Source organism: Scyliorhinus canicula, chromosome 25 (assembly GCF_902713615.1).
Source record: "Scyliorhinus canicula chromosome 25, sScyCan1.1, whole genome shotgun sequence".
Taxonomy (NCBI): domain Eukaryota; kingdom Metazoa; phylum Chordata; class Chondrichthyes; order Carcharhiniformes; family Scyliorhinidae; genus Scyliorhinus; species Scyliorhinus canicula.
This window is the reverse complement of record NC_052170.1, coordinates 24,897,348-24,917,045: the sequence shown is the minus strand read 5'-3', so window position 1 is coordinate 24,917,045 and position 19,698 is coordinate 24,897,348. Positions and strand designations below refer to the sequence as shown.

At 44.2% G+C, this 19,698-nt stretch overlaps 1 protein-coding gene across 1 annotated transcript in view; it reads right to left on the bottom strand.

Annotated features, from left to right (window-relative positions):
* Nucleotides 1-19,698, bottom strand: part of LOC119957021 (mucin-2-like) — a 96,233-nt gene that overhangs the window by 43,438 nt on the left and 33,097 nt on the right. Inside the window, exons 6-9 of the mRNA XM_038784604.1 lie at nucleotides 17,880-17,990; nucleotides 10,674-10,811; nucleotides 9,350-9,493; nucleotides 1,913-2,053 (exon numbers count right to left, since the gene is read on the bottom strand). Coding sequence (XP_038640532.1) covers nucleotides 1,913-2,053; nucleotides 9,350-9,493; nucleotides 10,674-10,811; nucleotides 17,880-17,990 — 534 coding nt within the window. The remainder of the gene's footprint in view (nucleotides 1-1,912; nucleotides 2,054-9,349; nucleotides 9,494-10,673; nucleotides 10,812-17,879; nucleotides 17,991-19,698) is intronic.

Here is a 19,698-nt window from a genome sequence, read left to right as displayed (position 1 = left end):
GAGGGGTAATGGGGCGGTACGGTCTTGGAGTGGCGACGGATCAGACGTTAAGAGAAGATTGAATCGGGTAGATTCCACTGGAGCAAGGGGGGGGGGAGGGGGACTGGTCTGGCCTGGTCACGTAAGAAAGCAAAGAGTTGTTACTGGACAGAACAGAGAGGGTTTCGTAAACGGGGTCGGTGTTGTGGGGGGATGCTTTCATACCGGAGAGGAGGGTGGGGGGGGGGGGGTGCATCGGGTCAGACGGGAACAGAGTGAGTGGTTTGGGATGATCGTGGGCTCGCATAAACCGTCGGCAATGTGTCGCTGTTCCAGTCGGGATTCGAGTGTCATATCAGACTGGAGGGGAGGTGGGTCCTCTGGTTGTACTGAAGTGGAGTGGATGTCTTCACCGACTGTAGGTCCGGAGATGTCAGGCCGGCAAATAGGAGGATGATTTTCCATTGGGACATGGTCTGGTCAGTTCAGGTTAGGGGTTGCCTTGTGTTGGCGGGTGGTCAGGATATAAAGAGTGCGATAAGACAGGAGATGTGGTAATGTTCCAGTCAGGTCAGGCTACAGAAGGACAGGATGTTGTTTGGGCAACGAGACGGACCGGGTTGGTAGAAGAGTGGAGGGATCATTGTCGCGGACCGGCGGGTGTGGGGCCGGAGTTTTTCCGATCACACCTAAAGGTTTTTTCATAAAGTCATACCTCAAGCTGGACAGTCGGCTTGAACTGAAAAACAGAAGTGGGACAGGGTGGGTTCAGAGAGTTCATGACAATTATCGGGGGGACGGGCAAGACAACGACGGGTACGTTAGATTCTGGCTGGACTGAGGGAGGGAGGGTCCCAAGGTTTGTTGAAGTTTGGCCCTGAAGTGGGAGGGGGATACGACCCGGAGTACAGTGTGCTATTTGGTTGGAGCAGAGTGGGTGGGATCCTGGTTCGAGCTGAAGATCAAGTCTGATCAGGACATGTGCTCATTCCCAGACTGAAGGGTGAGGATTGGCTCACAGAGGGTATTCCGGACCAGAATGAGGGAGACGGTGTTAAGTGGGGCGCGGGGGGTGGGGGTGGGGGCGAGGTTGGACGGACAGGGGGTATTTGAACACGATGTAGGCTCAAACCGGGATAGGTTATCGAACGGTCGAGTCATTTTATCTGAGCCGCGGTATCAAAAATGGCTGGAGTATGGGAGAAAACCGGTGGAAAGATCGACTATAATCGTGGATGGGGTGATATGGTGTGCATCTGGGTTTTGAGGGCGAGGTGTCAAGTTTGACATCGGTGTTCTAAGCAAGGCTCGGTCTGGATTTTAAAATGTTTACTCGAGTTCAAATGTTTTTTTTTCTCTCTCACATTCTTACTTTCAGAGTAGCTATCAAGAAAAACTGGCAGAAACTTCCGAAGTTAACTTAAATCGTTCTGTCAGAAGATTCCCGTCCAGTACAATGGTCGTGGGGAAGTTAGCGGGCCTGGATAATTGCCGGATAAACCCTGACGTGCGAAAATCCGAGACGAAATACCGAATGCATTATTGCTGTGCACACGAAATTAGACACTGGGGATTCCGAAAGTTATGGGCGGTCTCCCAGCCGAGCGGATGTTGTGGGGAATAGATGTGTTTAATCTGTGGATCGCTATGATTTGGAATACAATTTGTCAAATGGCGATAGCAGCAATATCAAGAAGCCATACACAAAAAAAATCCGTGAAATTTGGTAGGGGCAACTGGATTAGTGTAACTGGCTCTGGCGGCGCAGGCCGAAGTTCTTCTATATTTCTGTGACTTCAGCTCGTTGAGAGAAAGATTGATTCAAAATTCGTGAGCGTCCTGTTCACAAACATCCCATCCAGCTGCCAAACAGCGCATGCAGCAGCTCAAGGACTATACCTCTTTCCCGACGCACTCGCATCATTACACTTACCACTTCCAACATTACACAAGTTACCCTGACAACACCTGGTCTGTGAATTTAGACTGATGAGGAATTCATTCAGATTGGCTGATCCATCGCAGACATTCTTAGTAACACATCCTTTGGTAAAAAACGTCGATCCAATAGATTCTGCAGAGACAGAAATACTTTACCATTCAATACAAATATTTTTGTAACCCGAATTCCAGACTTAATAGTCGTTATGGTTCATTCCCACTATAATACCCATCCAAGGACTTGAGAAACACATTTTAGTGCTAGTTTGATTATTGTCCATTCATATTATATCGTTCGCATTGGAATCTGACTTCGACCTGTTTTCGAGCTATAAAGTGGGGGTTTTGTGACTGAGGGGAATTAAGAGTTAATTAAGGGTTCACTTATATTTAAAGTCTAGTCTTTCTTTTATTTCCTAAGTTAACTTAGAAATTCCTGTTTGATTTGGAAGAAGGGTGAGTTTTAAACCACCTTTAAACAGAGTTCATTCACGCTCTGCTTGTCGATGAAGCTTGTTAATTAGAGAACTGGATTAAGTCAGTTTTAATTGGCCAGGGTCAGACAATATAAAACAAGGCCATCTTACAGTGCTCACTTTCTTTTTACTGGAATGCTGGCTTCGGGCTGCGTTAGAGTGCTAAAGTTTTGTCATGGAAGGAGTGCTCAAAGCCGACGTCTGCTCCTCTTGATCCAGCTGAGAATCCGAGACATTGCCAGGCCCCGGGCCCAACGTCTATGCAGCATGTTTGTCCAGATGCAGCTCCTGGAAGCTCGAGTTTAAGAGCTCGAAAAGTAGCTGGAGATGCTGTGAGACATGCGCGAGTCTGACAGCATTGTGGGTATCACGTTAAGAGACGTGGTTACACAGAAGCTGAAGGATCTTGAGGAAGGCAATGCAAGAGAATCAGGCAGGTAGTTCTGTATGCCCCTGGGATCCTGCTTACAAATTGGAGACTGATGAGGCTTGTTCCTCCAGGGGACAGTGTCAAGCTTCTGGCACTACTGGCAACCTGTCTGTACAGAACGGCGGACAGGGAGTAACAGCAATAGTAATATGGAGTCAGGAGAACAGATAGACGCTACTTTGGCTCCAGAATGGCGAGTTGCTTCCCTGGTGCGAGAGTCCGCGATGTCATTGAACGGCTGCAGGGCTTCCTGAATGGGAAGGGTGATAAGAAGGGTGGCAGCATGGTAGCATGGTGGTTAGCATCAATGCTTCACAGCTCCAGGGTCCCCGGTTCGATTCCCGGCTGGGTCACTGTCTGTGTGGAGTTTGCACGTTCTCCCCGTGTGTGCGTGGGTTTCCTCCGGGTGCTCCGGTTTCCTCCCACAGTCCAAAGATGTGCAGGGTAGGTGGATTGGCCAGGCTAAATTGCCCTTAGTGTCCTAAAATAAATAATGTTAATGGGGGTTGTTGGGTTACTGGTATAGGGTGGATACGTGGGCTTGAGTAGGGTGATCATTGCTCGGCACAACATTGAGGGCCGAAGGGCCTGTTCTGTGCTGAACTGTGCTAAAAAAAAATTCTAAAAAAAAGACAGAGGCCATGGTACATCTTGACATGAATTGAATACATGGGATAATGTGTTGTATCAAAAATTCAGGGAGTTGGGTATTAGACTAAAGGTATTAGACTAAAAGTCTAATACCCAAGTCTCGAGTTGTAATCTCTGTGCCACATGCTAGCGAGTACAGAAAAAGTGGAATAACTCAGATGAATGTGTGGCTGAATAGTGGGTTTTAGATTCCTGGACCAGTGGGATCGTTTCTGGCGAAGGTGAGACGTGAAAAAGCGGGACGGTCTACATTTGAACCAAAGAGGGACTAACATCCTTGCTGGCGGGTTGGCTAGTTTAAAGTAATACGTCAGGGGTTGCGTATGGTCAGCAGAATAGCATAACTCACTAAAGCAATCAAGTCAGAGGGAATACATCAGTAGTAAGATTCAGGGGAGTAGGACAAGGCTGGATGGACACGACTTTAATGCCAAGAGTGTTACAGGTAAAACGGGTGAATTGTGGGTGAGGATTGAGGCGTGGAAGTGTCATAGAGTAGCCATCACGGAGTCTTGGTCGATGGAGGGTCAGAATTGGCAGAATCAACACTCTGGATATTGAATCTTCAGGGGAGATAGAGGAGGGGTTGGAGAGGGTTAGGCACTACATTATTATTTGAGGAGGCAGTTACTGCAGCGATGGGAAATTATATATTGTAGGGGGCATCAAAGGAAGCTTTGTGGATAGAGCTTGGAAATAAAAAACAACAGCCGTATGTCTAAATGTGGATTGTAGACACCCAGATAGTGAAATTTAGAAAAGAAATGGGTGCAATTCTCAGAGGTGTGCAGCAATACTAATGTGGTCATTATCATAGGTGACCTAAACATTCCCAACATCAATTGGGATAGTCATTGTGTAAAAGGGCTTAGGCGCAGTGGAGTTCTTACAATGTATACACGAGAACCTTTTAGCTCAAAATATCGAGGGAACAAGGGATAGTGCAGTGCTGGAGCTAATTCTGGGGGGAAAAGCCTGACATGTGATTGTTGTGTTCGTGGGAGAGCAGTTTGATCATAGCAAACGCAACATGGCACAATTTCAGTTTGGATAGCGGATAGCGAATTTTAGTACATTGAGCCGGATCTGGCTAAGGTAAATTGGAAAGAGTTACTTGTGGGAAATCAACAGAAAAACAGTGCGGAACGTCGAAAAGGAAGTGGGACGGTACAGGGACAAAATGTTCCCTCTAGGGTAAAAGTAAGCTCAGAGAAACATGGATGACCAGAGACATTCACCATGAGAAGGGAAAGAGAGGCTTGGAGCAAGAGCAATGGGAGCGAATCAACGGAGGCATTAGTGGAGTACAGAAAGTACAGGTTCGATCTTAAAGAAACAATTAGGAGAGAAAAAAGGGGATATTAGAAAGTTATGGCTGGTAAAGGTAGGAAAAGAATCCCAAAATGTTTAATAAAAATATCAATGGGAAGTGGATAACGAGAGAAAATGTAGGATTCATAACGGACCAAGGGGGGAATCTGCGGGTGGAGTCAGATGACATGATGCTGAACGAATACTTCAGATCTGTCTTCGCCCAAGTGAATGGCAAGGGAGGCATGGAACTCAGTGATAATGTGATGTTCTTTTTCAAAAATAAATTTAGAGTACCCAATTAATTATTTCCAATTGACGGGCAATTTAGCGTGACCAATCCACCTACCCTGCACATCTTTGGGTTGTGGGAGCGAAACCCACGCGAACACGGGGAGAATGTGTAAATGTCACGGACAGTGACCCAGAGCCCAGGTCGAACCTGGCACCTCGGCGCCATGAGGCAGCAATGCTAACCACTGCGCCACAGTGCTGCCCAGAATGTGATGTTCTTAAGCAAGTTGATACGGAATATTGGACAAGGTACTGGAGGTGCTTTCAGGTTTAAAGCCTCAAGTTCAGGAGGCTTTATGTCCCAGGATGGTGTAGGAGCCGAGGGAGGAAATATCAGGGCATCTGAAGCCAAATTTCTATTTTCTTCTGGCCAAAGGCGAGAGCCAGAAGACAGCAAATGTGGTCCCACAGTTTATGAAACCTTGTATGGATAACCCAGGGAACTACAGACCTGTAAGTCTCAAGTCACTAGTAAGGAACTACTGGAGACGATTCGCAAAGATGGAATCCATCTCCACTTGGAGAGGCAAGGTTTGTTACGGAATTGTCAGCATGCCTTTGCTAGAGGGAGATCATTCCTAACTAATTTAATTGACTTTTTTGAACATGTGGCTAGGTATGTAGAGCAGGAATAGTGTAGTTGATGTAGTTTACACGGATTTCAGCAAAGCCTTTGACAAGGTCCCACATGGGAGACCTATGAAGAAGGCAAATGCCCATGGTACAGTGCAACTGGTTAAGTGGTATTCAAAAAGGAAAAAGGAGACAGAGGGTGCAGCCAAACAGCTGCTTTAGTGATTGGTAGCAAGTATCCAGTGCCGCCCCAAAGAATCCGTGCTGCGTCCCCTATTGTTTGTCATTTATATTAACAATACAGTTAAACTAGGGGTAAGGTAGGATCAACAAGTTTGCGGATGAAAGAGAGATTGGCCGGGTGGTTGAGTGTCCTGGATGACAGGAAGATAAAGTCGGGATCATCAAATGCCAATATCTCGAACGCTCTGTAAAGCTTTGGTATATTTGGGATATATTTGCTGTGGATATGGTACAAATTAAGATTAAATTTGGACTGCATATTCTGTTCAAAAACGAGTGGTTGAGTGAATTAGTTCGAGTGTTTGGAACCACAGCCATTTATCTCCTTGACACCCACAGAACCCCGAAGTGGGTTTATATGAGAAAAGCCGATGATGACTTCAGCTGACCTGGGAAGGTAAATTGATTGAACAATCTACAATTTAAGGTACCTATCACTTAATGCAGAAATTAGCAGCAATTACGTCCATCAAAATATTTGTCATTCGTTAGTAGGTCTCCTTGGATGTTAAATTAATGATTACATGTAAGGATGGACTCGACAGATTCTTGGTCTGGAACAGAATTAGCGGATATGGGATGTGGGGTGGAGTGGAGTTGAAGCCATGAAAATGATGACCGACCTGCCGCATGGCCCATTCCCCTTCTTTGCTCCACATGTTTTCGATGCTCCGTTAAAAGACCAATCCCAAAATTATACAGAGAAAAACAAAGCTGCAAGCAAAATTACCATTTGCATTGCAGATTAATAAAGTCAATATCTATGATTTTTAAAAATTGTCTATAGATTGCCAGTCATGGTGTGCATGAGACTATTAAATTGTTCTAAATCCTGCGCAGATACAAAACAAGAGAAAAAATGCACTTAACTCAAACTATTCGTGTGAGAAAATATGACGTCCTTCCCCAGATGAAAGGCCGTGGTTTCTGGCCGACGTCAATTCCGTTGGCTCCTGCCTCGCAAGCTATTCATTTCTGTCCACCCACTAGTCAAAACCCCAAATATTAAACATTCTAATCTCCGAGAGAAGGGCAGGGTTTGAGACATGTGCGAGGTTCCTCCTTGACGTGTGTCTCACTGGCAGGACTAAATCATCACTGCGCTGTCTTTTCTGGGCCTATCTCTTCAATTGCCACTTGAATTCCACTGACTTACGTGTTATTTCATAATTTTTGATATTTGAATTCAGTCCCATATTTGTAATGCTCAATATCCGATAGGCGGCAGTTCGTTTCGCCCTGGATGGAAACGAAATACATATCTTGAAATTATTTAAATGGTTGTGGGCAACTTTCGCCACACCAACATTTGCCCATCAGTAATTGCCATGTAACTGAATAAGTTGTTCATGGCCTGCAGGACAACAGGCGACCGACTTCCTTCCCGGAAGGGTAGTAAAGGAACTGTTAGGATGAAGCAACAACTACCATTGGTTGTTTGGTCATAATTGCACATTTTAGACCATATTTTCGTTTTAAATTGAATTCAAGTTACTCACCTACGATTCTAAACAGGGTCCCCCAACGTGATGCTGTGTCTCGAGATCAATTCAGTAATACCGAAAGATCAACCCTCTTCCCCTTTTCGTGTAGAAATTGTGCTCAGCTAATATTGTCTTCCATTACATTTACTTCTTTGCAATATCCATCTGAACTAAACGTAAATCGCCCACAGATATAGATTTTAGTTCAATAAAAATCAGGAGATCTTTCAGGAGGCCAGCACTTTGCAAATTGAAAGACCCTACCTCGGCTACTGAGCGTTGCAGCAGATTTGGTGCACAGAAATGGAACGAGAAATGGATTGAAAAGGGCATTGTAAGCAGAAATAGATGGCAATTTTCCAGAGTGTCTGCAGCATTTCCAACGAAACATATTTGATGGCACAATAATGATCAATGGAGTTTATCCGAAAGTCAGTCCACGACTAAAATTTAATGTGACCAATAACATTTATATTAAATAATTCACGGGATATCGCTGTCGCTTGTAACAATCCACAGTTTCTTGCCCATCCCGAAGTGGCCTTAAAGTTGTGACGCTGCGCTGCATTCTTTAACAGCAACACTCCCGGTCCACCAACAGTGACGGAGACTGTTTCAGGATTCTGAGCCAGCGGCAGTGACGTTTGACATCCAAATCAGCATGGTCCCTTACTTGAGTGGGGTGGGTGGACAGTCAACTAGCAATCTTCATTTTTTGCCTGCTGTCAGCGTTCATAAGGATGTCGGAGATGGTCAGATTGGGTGATGAAGATTAAAGAGACCTGGTGAGGTTTTAAAGTGCAACTCGTAGATGGCGTTTACTGGGACGGTCTCCTCTTGCTTAAGTGGCGTGGATGTTTGTTGAAGTGGCGTGAATAATAATGAAACAATGAATTCCAGTTCTTATTTATAATTTGATTTAAATAACCGATCTGGGATTACCAACTGGACTCCCAAAAAGGGTGATTTTCTCTGGATGGTGGCGGGATAGCTGAGTGCTATCGCAGCTGCGAAAGTGGAACATATTCCATCTGATGACTTATCGATAGTTTAGCGACTTTGTCGAGTCTAGAGGAGAGCGACTGCCGCAGTGCTCGTAACCTCTGTCCTTCTCCTGTGTCCATAATACACCAGGATAGTTAGTGTTTCAAAGTGAGAGGCTCGTTAGTGAGACGCACCATTGGTATTGGAAAATATAAAGCCAAAAGGAAGGAGCAATATTTTACCAGGGTCTCAGGAAGTAAAACATTTATTTAATCCCCCCCCCCCCCCGCCCTGTATTGGTGTTGAGTCAATCACGAATATGTAAGGGAGAGATGGGAGAGGGTCAGGTTTCACACCGTAGACTTGTGGGTTCATGACGCTGTATTCAGGCCCATGGCTGGCCTCTGGAACTGTGGAACTTAGAATCCTAGAATACCTCCATTCGGCCATTCGAGTCTGTACCGAACCTTTGAAAGAGCATCCCTCTTAGGTCAATTTAACCATCCTATATCCGTAACCCCAGCGAACCTGTTCATCTCAGGGAGAAATTAGCATGGTCAATTCGCCTATCCTAATCGCACATTTCTGACTGTGGGAGGAAACCGGAGCACCCGGAGGAAATCCATTCAGGCACGAGGAGAAAGTAAAATCTCCACACAGTTACCCAAGGCCGGAATGGAATCCAGATCCCTGGCGCTCTGGCGCAGCAGTACTAAAAGTGCCACCGTAACGTGGGTCAAATTTAACGGCTCTTTCACTGTGACCATACAAGAGACACATAGACTCCTCCTGTGGTCTTTCAGTTTGGGAATCTCTGCACCTGAACCGAATCACATTCAAATTATTCTGTGACGGGGAAATTTCATGATTACTTTTGATATTATTTCTGTTTTTTTGCGTTAAATCGGTGGCAGACATGAATTTATCACGGGAAAAACATGAACATAGAGTATCACCTCATGAAAACTAAAATATAAACATACTCAAACTTTGAGTGCCTGATCCATAGAAGCAGTAATCCTCTTGGCCAACGCATTTCACACGTTCTTCACTACTCGTGCAGGAGTCAGAGGTGCTGGCAAAACATCCGAAGCATTCCAGTCCATTCGGTTTCCTGGTGACAGGAGCTGAAATTATAAGGAAAGTGAAGGTAATATCCCAGGGACATCATCAATGCCATTCATAACTCTTTGCGGAAACAGAACGATTTGTTCTAGAGGATAGGTGCAGGCAGGTTGTTTCCACTGGCGGGTGAAAGCAGAACTAGGGGGCATAGCATCAAAATAAGGTGAAGTAGATTTAGGACTGAGTTTAGGAGGAACGTCTTCATCCAAAGGGTTGTGAATCTATGGAATTACTTCCCCAGTGAAGCAGTTGAGGCTCCTTCATTACATGTTTTTAAGGTAAAGATAGATAGTTTTTTGAAGAATATGGGATTAAGGGTTATGGCGTTCGGGCCGGAAAGTGGAGCTGAGTCCACAAAAGATCAGCCATGATCTAATTGAATGGCGGAGCAGGCTCGAGGGGCCAGATGGCCTAGTTTTTATGTTCTTATGTGTTAAATATGTCTTTTCAACGCTTTTAGGCCAATTCATTCTTCGACGCTAAAATCTGTCTTCGCTGTTGTTCCCTGCGTGTTATCAGTTTCCAGTCGATCTCATTGCAAGACGCCTATCCCAGGGGTGGAATGTCGACCTTGCACATAAAATGGCGCCAGCACTTTAACCCGCACGATAGAACAGCACAGCTGAATCAAAGAACATTAACTGAATCGCAAGGCCGAAATTCTTACAGCTGTTAATATGTTTGTCAAGTTAGGGCTCACACTATGATGTGTTAACGAGTTATGCCATGGGCGACTCAGGTTCTACTAAAGGTACGTGGTCAGCTGAGGTTATGCGTGGATCCATATAGTTTGGTTGATAAGTCTCGCTTTGGTGGCTGGAATTTTACTGAATCGAAATATTGGCAAGAATATTTCGACTGAAGTATCGGAAGTACAGCAGTGACACATATTGACATAACTGTTTCATCCACATATTATGATGCCTTGAGCTTCATCTGAACGATTCGACAACCCATCTTAGCAGTCACTCAAATGGCTATTTCGGCATGTGACCACAAGGTGGATCAAAGAAATAGGTTTCACTTGATGAAAGGGGCAGAGACCCGGATCCATAATCAGAATTATAGCACCTGAAAGCTGCCACTATGAGGAAGCGATCAAATCTGACCATGTGCGGTAGACCCATCCAGTAAAAAAGAACAATTGGCTCCCAGTGAGAAAAGCAGTTTCTAAAACATTACCTGCTACAGTCTGCATATTACACAAGTTAAGGCTACATGATTTTATGTCCTTCGAGCCGAAAGCGAGGCGACTGGTGAAAGATATTGCTTGAGTGGTCCGTGCACATCCTTGTTCAATCAACATGGTATTGCGTTCTCCTGTAAATAAGCACAGATTGGAGTGAAACTGACAATATTTATTTCATTTTTAGACTTCTTTCAGTTTGGCTTTCATGATATTTATCTTGGTTTTGCAACTAGACCCAGCACCAGAAGAAACCAGGAGGTATTTTTATCATGTCGATTGCCAGCGCAACATCGACCCACATTCCTGCTCCTTTCCCCCACGTTATAAGCCGAGGATGTTTGATCTTAATCTACTTTAAATTTCCAGGTACATTAATGATATAAACAGAATAGTTGCAGCACTTTTCTCAAGCCTTTCCAAATATTCAAAATCTATTGAGACATATGCGGTTTGAAAACGTTGTAACGATTTGTCCCATCTGCATGAACACACCGCAGCTACTCTCACCGACACCCGCACCCCCTCCCCACACAAACACATAAACACACATAAACAGACTTATTTTCCCTACTCCTCCTAGTCCTGTTGGCCTTCAATACATCGCTGGATTCAATCGGCCTTTCTCCTCTTCGAACCTTCCCTTTTAAGCAGCCTCAATTTCTCTTTTCCAACTGCTCACTCGGCGCCCATAGAGCTGTTTCACCTCTACCACCAAGTTACCGCATGTCTGGATGAAATGTAACTGATATATTCAACAAATCAGGAAAATGGAACATCACGGGCGAATGCATTATATCCCAGCGTTCCTGCACCGTGTCTCTGAATATGCTTTGTGTCATCTCCTTGCTTTCGTCCTTCTCCGACACATTGTTGTTTATTCAAGTAATGGTCTAAAGCCCTCTTGAATCGCTAGATTAAATTTTCCTCCACGAGACTTCCACGTTGTGTATTCCAGACCCACACTATTAGTTTTATGAACTTGTGTTTTTCTCACCACACATTTGCTTCTTTGAATATCATGTTAAACCATGTTAAGAACGGAAACATTTCTCCAGATGCACGTTGTTCACCCCTCATGTTCTTGAACATCAGTATGAAATCACCCTATTTGCCTATTTCCGAAGACAGCAGTACGAAACTCTCAAATATATCCTCCGGACTGAAGATTCTCATCCTCAGAAAGGTTCTTGTAAAACTCTTCGGCAATCTCTCAAATACTTCCCCATGCTTGCTATTTTATTGGCGCCACATCTTTAAACAATATTGCAGCTGGGATCTAACTAGAGTCGTGGATAAAGTCAGCATAACTTCCTTGCTCTAGTACTCTATTCCCTGATTCATAAATCCATCAATACTATCTGTTTTATTGAATCATCGCGACACCTGTCTAGCCACGGTCAATCATGAAATTCACCCTCTGCTCCTGCACACTCTAATAATGTTACATTATTGTCTATTGTCTCTCAATTTTCCTGCAACAAAAATGGAACAACTCAGCCTGCACCATATTAATCTTCAGAAGCCACCGATCTGCTGACTCCACCATTTCGTCTTTGTCCCTTTGAAGTTCCACTCTTCACATTTCAGAATACTCCAAAGTCCCTTATCATGCCAAAGCTTCCCATGCACATCAATGTATTGCATAATTGCTATTAATATTTCTTCCTCACGGTGCTGAGGATCCGGGTTCGTTCCCGGCCCTGGGTCATTGTCTGTGTGGACTTTGCACCTAGCACGTCTCCCGTGTCTAGGTGGGCCTCCCCCCAAAGATGTACAGGTAAGTGGATTTGTAGGCTGAATTGCCTCTTCGTAGGTAGAAAACAAAATTCCTCCAATTCAGCGCTGTTTCGACCCTCAGCGGTCCATAGATACTGAGGAAAAAGACCTGGTCGTGTAACGGGTGATGTGGCGATTTCAAATGCAGTTTGGCAACTGAGAGTAGGTGGCTTCAATAAAGGAAAACAAGAAGCAATGAACGAGTCGGAGAAGAGTTTTACGAGCGGGGGCCGATTTCTTGGTGCAGGCCAGCTTCCAGAGAAATAAATAAATGGATGGACGGATGCGGGCGGAGGATGGTTTGGAGTTGAGCTGCTGGGTGGAGTATTGGTTGACATCTGGGCCATGGGAGTGAAAGATTATTGTCTTAATTAGACCAGTAATTCGTAAATTGTGAACATCTCTGAAATTTCGGCAGTTGTTTCAATCCATTCTACCAATAGATTTACTTTTCACTAATTTAGTCTTTTTTTCCCCTTCTAATTGCGATTGTGAACTCTAACTTCAAATTCGTGCCAATTATTCCCAATTAACAGACAAATTGTCCCTGCTGCATTTATCATCTGAACGGCGGAACGACCTTCACGGGCCTCCGTGATACACGGCAACAGACACTGCAAATTCCTGTGGCTTATTAAGGCAGTCAGGGACAGTGTTGAATTACAAATTAATATCGCAAAAAAAAAAAAAAAAAAAAGTTTACTTCAGTATTCGGAGAACTTTGAAATGAAAACGGGCACGAATAATTGTAAAATTACCGATAAAAGTGGTAGGTGCAAATTAAACAGGAATTTAATAAAAGATTCGAAGATTTTCTGAAATCCAGAGGAGAGTACCCAAAGCAATCGGAGCTCTTTCTGGGGCAGAAGCAAAAGTTAATACTCCAGAGCTGAGGAAGTTGCAGAAACGTTGGAAAACTATGTTGAATCTACATTCATTTCTCCATACTCATCTGCTCTTACGTTGACTGACAGAGAAGACCTTGGATGGATCGTTATATTAATTACGTCATGGACGTGGCCTTGTGATAAGATGCATTTGAGCAGTAAGACAGAGGGTAAAGATTTACCATCACCACATATGAAGCATCTGGCTTCCCACTAGCGTAAGGAAAATATGAGGCTGTTGCACACATTAATTCTTCCCGAATAAATGACTGCTGGGGTTGGAACGTCTTGAAGGAAACTTACAACGTAAGCCACAGCTACTAGTTCACTCAGCCTGTGCACTCATCGCACTGTGAAGTTTATCTGCTAATTTATGTACGGCTTTGACTTTTAAATCTTCAACACAGATGCCACACCCTGTTTTCGGACTCCATCGTCCATCATAGAAGAACAATCTCCAAAAAATAATTCCTGTGTTTGAGTGTCCTTCGAACCCATACCTTTCTCTTCCTCTGGTGCTGTATGGTGTATTTTAGTGCTTTTTTGGTAGGTGGCTTTGCTTTTCCATCTTCCCCGTTTTATTTTCTTACAATGAGGCCTTCGGGATCCTTTGCTGTCAGAATTTAGCGCTCGTGTGCGTCCCAACTAGAATACAAATTGTATGCTAAGACGAGAGGTGTTTTGGCTTGCTCTGTTTATAGCTACGTTCCGTCGGTGCAGCATTAGAGTGCAGCAGGAATTACGATTATCGTTCACTGTGTCATGTTCTATTCTTCCATTCAATAACAATTGGAGAGGAGTGTGTTATTTTAGAATGATCAACTGATTTAATCTAATTATGTATAAGAAGTGCTGCACAGCCTAAAATGCTGCGTATAAATATTTTCACAGATTGGACAGTCTTGTTCCATATAAGTTAGTAACCGAGAAGCATAGCAATAGGTACAGATCTCTCAGTAAGACTTCTGAAATGGTGTTTTCAGTAGCTGAAACTTCCAGCCCACAAGTTAGTTCTGGACCCAAGATCGGCAATGCTGGTGCCTAAGTTAGAATTTGGTTTAGCTTGAGTACAGCTTGAAAATGTTATTCTTTCCATTCCCAGCCTGCGATCTTCTTTAATAGGGCAGCAGCTTTCGCAGCAAATTCATCAATGTGGTTTCTATAATAACGTGCCAGACCTAAGAATGATCTGAGTGAATTCAGGCAGCACCTTCCATATATTTACCACCCGCTGTGGAAAAATTCTGGCTCCTTCATCTGTTCTAATTTTTCCTCATGCAGTTTAAACCTATGTCCCCTAGAACTTCAGGGGGGAGCACGGTAGCATGGTAGTTAGCATAAATGCTTCACAGCTCCAGGGTCCCAGGTTCGATTCCCGGCTGGGTCACTGTCTGTGTGGAGTCTGCACGTCCTCCCCGTGTGTGCATGGGTTTCCTCCGGGTGCTCCGGTTTCCTCCCACAGTCCAAAGATGTGCGGGTTAGGTGGATTGGCCATGCTAAATTGCCCGTAGTGTCCTAAAAAGTAAGGTTAGGGGGGGGGGGGTTGTTGGGTTACGGGTATAGGGTGGATACGTGGGTTTGAGTAGGGTGATCATGGCTCGGCACAACATCGAGGGCCGAAGGGCCTGTTCTGTGTTGTACAATGTTCTATGTTCTATAACTTGACTCTCCTAACCTACGAAAGAGGATCTGACGATGCACTCTGTCCATGCCATTCATAATCTTGTATACCTCTATTAGGTCGCCTCTCAACTGCCGTTGTTCCAGTGAGAGCAGACCGAGTTCATCTAATCTCTCTGAATAGTTAATGCCCTCCATTCCAGGCAACATCCAAATAAACCTTATGTACCCTCTCCAAAGCATCCACATCGTTCTGGTAGTGTGGCGGCCTGAATTGTATGGAATTTTCGAAATTAGGCCTAACTAAGGTCCTGTACAGTTGCAACATTACGTGCCAAGTTTTAGACTCAATGCCCAACCGATTAAGATCGGCATGCCGTATGCCTTCTTGCCCACTGATCCACATGTGTTACCACTTTCATTGATTGGTGGACATGCGCGCCCAGATCTCTCTGCCTCTCAGTATGCACAAACGTTCGACCATCTATTGTGCAATTCTGTACCTACATTTGGCCTACCAAAGTGCATTACCTCCCACTTGTCCGAAAAAAAACTCCATCTGCCATTTCTCTGCCCAAGACTCCAATCAGTTTATAACCTGCTGTATCCTCTGACAATCCTCTTCACTATCTGCAAACTTTGTGCCGACTACGAAGTTGCTAATCAGACCAGCTACATTTTCTTCCAAATCATTTATATGCACAACGAACAATGAAAGGCAGAGAGCTGATCTCTGTGAAAAGACGTTAGTCACTGCCTTCTATTCAGAAAAACGTCCTTCTACTGCTACCGTCTGTCTTCTATGCCCAAGCCAGTTGTGTATTCAACTTGCAAGCTTTCCTCTGATCTCATGTGACTTCACCTTTTGTACCATGAGGTACCTTGTCAAAGGCTTTACCGAAGTCCATGTATATAACATTGACTGCCTTTCCCTCATCTTTGTCACTTCCTCGAAAAACTCGATGAAATTAATGAGGCACAATTACCTTACCTTATTAAGTTCTCTATAGAAAATAGTTAAATGCCAAGATACATGTGGCTTCCGGACAGACCAAATCGATGAGTTATTCGTGAAGGCTGTCGTTTGTAAGTCCCCTTGATGAAACAAACGTGCAATTACTGTTGCAATTTCCTGTTTAGCTGGCTTCGGAAAACGATACTGCTTTTGTTTTTTTGGGATCTGCGCTATATATCAAATTGTCGCCTTCCATTCTACCATAATCCAATTGTGCAAATTCTTTCATTATATTCCGAGGCAACTATTTCTTTTGGAGCCTCTTCCGAATCTCCCATGTCCGAACACAATAATGCAGGGGGTCAAATGATAAACCAAATTTCTTCTTAATGTCTGAGCCGAATATGCGTTCTGCCTCGGGGTGTAATCTTGCTAAAATAGCTGATCATGGTGCTTTGGAATTGTACATTGAACTCGTCAGTTCTCACTATTACCAGACCGAGTTTTGTTTTCGCACGTACCTATGCACCCAGAATGCAGCTGTAAATCGCACGGTAATGGACTGAGGAATGCAAAATATAGGCATTGGCAAGAATTATGTTTTTTTAATGCTCCGACCATCATTGTTAATTTGTGAGTGAAGGAAAATCCATGACTTATTAATAATAATAGCAATCGTTATTGTCACAAGTAGGCTTACATGAACACAGCAATGAAGTTATTGTGAAATCCACTCGTCATCAATTCAGGCGCCTGTTCAGGGACATGGAGGGAGAATTCAGAATGTCCAAATTAGCTACCAGCACGTATTTTGGGAGTTCTTGAAGGACAGCGGAGCAGCCGGAGGAAATGTACGCAGACACCGCGAATACGTGCAGACTCCGTACAGACAGTGACCCAAGGTGGGAATCGAACCTGGTACCCTGGCGCTGATAAGCAACACTGCTAACCACTGTGCTGCGTTGTCGGCCAGACTTTTGGCTTAATCAATATTCAGGAGACCTGCATAAAGCCTGCTTTATGCAACTTTCGGAACAGATTTATGCATAATTTTCCAAACGATTGCCAGAATCGGCCTACGTTCGGCATTGTAGAGTGATGAAATGATACACCAATTGAAATCTCGATTACCATATTGTTTCAGTCCCAACTCTTGAAACGCCTCGCCAATGAATTCCACTCACACAACCCACGCACATCAACGCACGCTACTCCAACTCTTGTAAAACAAAATACATTTAGAGTACCCAATTTCCTTTTGCAATTAAGGGTTCAATTTAGCGTGACCAATCCACCGAACCAGCACACCTTTGTGTTGCGGGGGTTTTACCCACGCAGACACGAGGAGAATGTGCAAACTCCACACGGACAGTGGCCTAGAGCTGGAATTGAACTCAGGTCCTCAGCGCCGTGAGGGAGCAGTGCTAACCACTACACCACAACCTGGGTGCCGCCCAACCCCAACCGTTTTATTTTAACTATGTAGCCAATTTTCGACTGGCATCTGTTCCTGTGCCACTGCGGGATTGCATCTTCAAAATTGTCATAATGTCCTGCCCTAAAAACAATCTATGCTTTCGTCTCGCTTGTTTGTTGGCTGAAATGAAGGACTAATTTCAGCCAACATAAATCTGTGTGCGTGGGTTTCCTCCGGGTGCTCCGGTTTCCTCCCACAGTCCAAAGATGTGCGGGTTAGGTGGATTGGCCATGCTAAATTGCCCGTAGTGTACTAATAAAAGTAAGGTTAAGGGGGGGGGGGGGTTGTTGGGTTGCGGGTATAGGGTGGATATGTGGGTTTGAGTAGGGTGATCATGGCTCGGCACAACATTGAGGGCCGAAGGGCCTGTTCTGTGCTGTACTGTTCTATGTTCTATGTTCTATTTCCGGATTCACTAACAGCGTTTGTAATTTTCATGATATTTATACTATATTAAACGTTTTTTGCTGCAGAGTTACATTACCCGTAGCTCGTGTGACCGAAGTAGTCTGGCAGCTGCTGGCCGAACGCACACAGAGAACACGTTGTGGTTGGCACACGAGTCCAGAACATTCCCAACAGAGAATAGGTCGCACTGTAGAATAAATAAAAACAGGCAAAAGTCAGACATTTTCTGAAATTCACAGTCTGGACATTCAGTGGGCCGGTTCTATCCATTTTTATCGCAGTGTCGAAAACGTTGAGAAAATAGACCCACGTCATCTGATCACAAAATAACGTTTAAATCGGACCACAATATCAAGAGAACACTGATCTTATTATTGAATTAGTAATTAATTGTTTTCGCAAAGGTATGTCGAAGAATGGTCGAATGCCACTCTTAAAGGCACAACATTCCCTGATGCGGAATTATATGATTCCATTGAGTCTTTTACTTTACAGCCAATAAGTAAACACGGTGGTAACAATAGATACATGTGATTGCGAATTAGACATAATAAAAGTCTATAAACTGCCCTTTTGGCTAATTCCAGCGTTAATAATTTAGACAAGCTTCGTAACAGCCCATTCGTTGATCCACATCTATCTATCTATTCGTTTCTCCCTAGTGTCATCTACCCGCCCCTCAGATTCAGGTGACAGGAAGATGTGAATGTTCGAGGGGCTTTGTGAAGAGTTCAGATGCCAGCACAGATCTGCCGCGATTAAATTTCATAGAAGGATAAGTTTGACAAAGGGGGGAAATAAAAATAAAAATTTAAACCTGGCAATTATATTGATGCCTTTGCTTATATTTTCTGTTGAGTCTCTACAGCATAAGTTGTCTTTCCTCCGGAAGAAGTGGCTAAAACGTACACTGTAATATTGACAAGACAATCAATGTTGGAGTGAACGATGCTGATGGAAGGTAAAGGTCAATTCGTTGACAGAGTGAGACAACATGCACCTGGCATCATTGCGCGTGATTGGCCATCATTCACATGTCCTGCAAATCCATTTTGTTAAAACAACTCTATTTGGTCAATCAATCTCAGCACCATACATATTCCGAATTATAACTAATAGAATCCTCACTTTCAGTTACACAACTGCAGATGATGGCAATAACAAAAAAGAGCTTCAGATTTGTTCGCCTTCATTTTTTTCCCACAAATTTAGAGTACCCAATTCGTTTTTTCCAATTAACGGGCGCTTTCGAATTGCCAATCCACCTGCCATTCACATCTTCGGGATGAAGGCGAAACCCACGCAAACACAAGGAGAATATATAAACTTCACATGGTCAGCAACCCAGAGCCGGGATCAAACCTGGGACCTCGGCACCCTGAGGCAGCAGTGCTAACAACTGCGCCACGATGCTGCTCTTATTGTTCGCCTTCCTGTCCTCCCAAACATGATTATCTGACCTCTGTCTCTTTGAAAGCTGTCTGCTTTCTGTTTTGAGACCTTTCAAAGTAGCAGTGCAAGCTAATTCTCCACAAGCGAATGCAGTGTAAATTATTTATTAACAAGTAGGTCTGACAAATCAGGTGACCATTCCGTGAATAACAGTGAGTCACAGCCACCTTCGTTTCTCAATGCTCGGGATTTAAAAAAAAATAATTTACGGGATGTGTGCGTGTCTACACTGTTAGGTTGGGAGTTCCAGGATGTTACCCCAGCGACAGAGGACGAACGCCGATATATTTTCATGTCAGGGCTGTGAGTAACTTGCAAGGGCACCTCTAGGTGGTGGGGTTCACAGGTATCTGCTGTTCTTGTCCTTCGGGAGGGTAGTGGTCGTGGGTTTGGAAGGTGCTATCTGAGGAACCTTGGTGAGTTGCTGCAGTGCATCTTGTAGT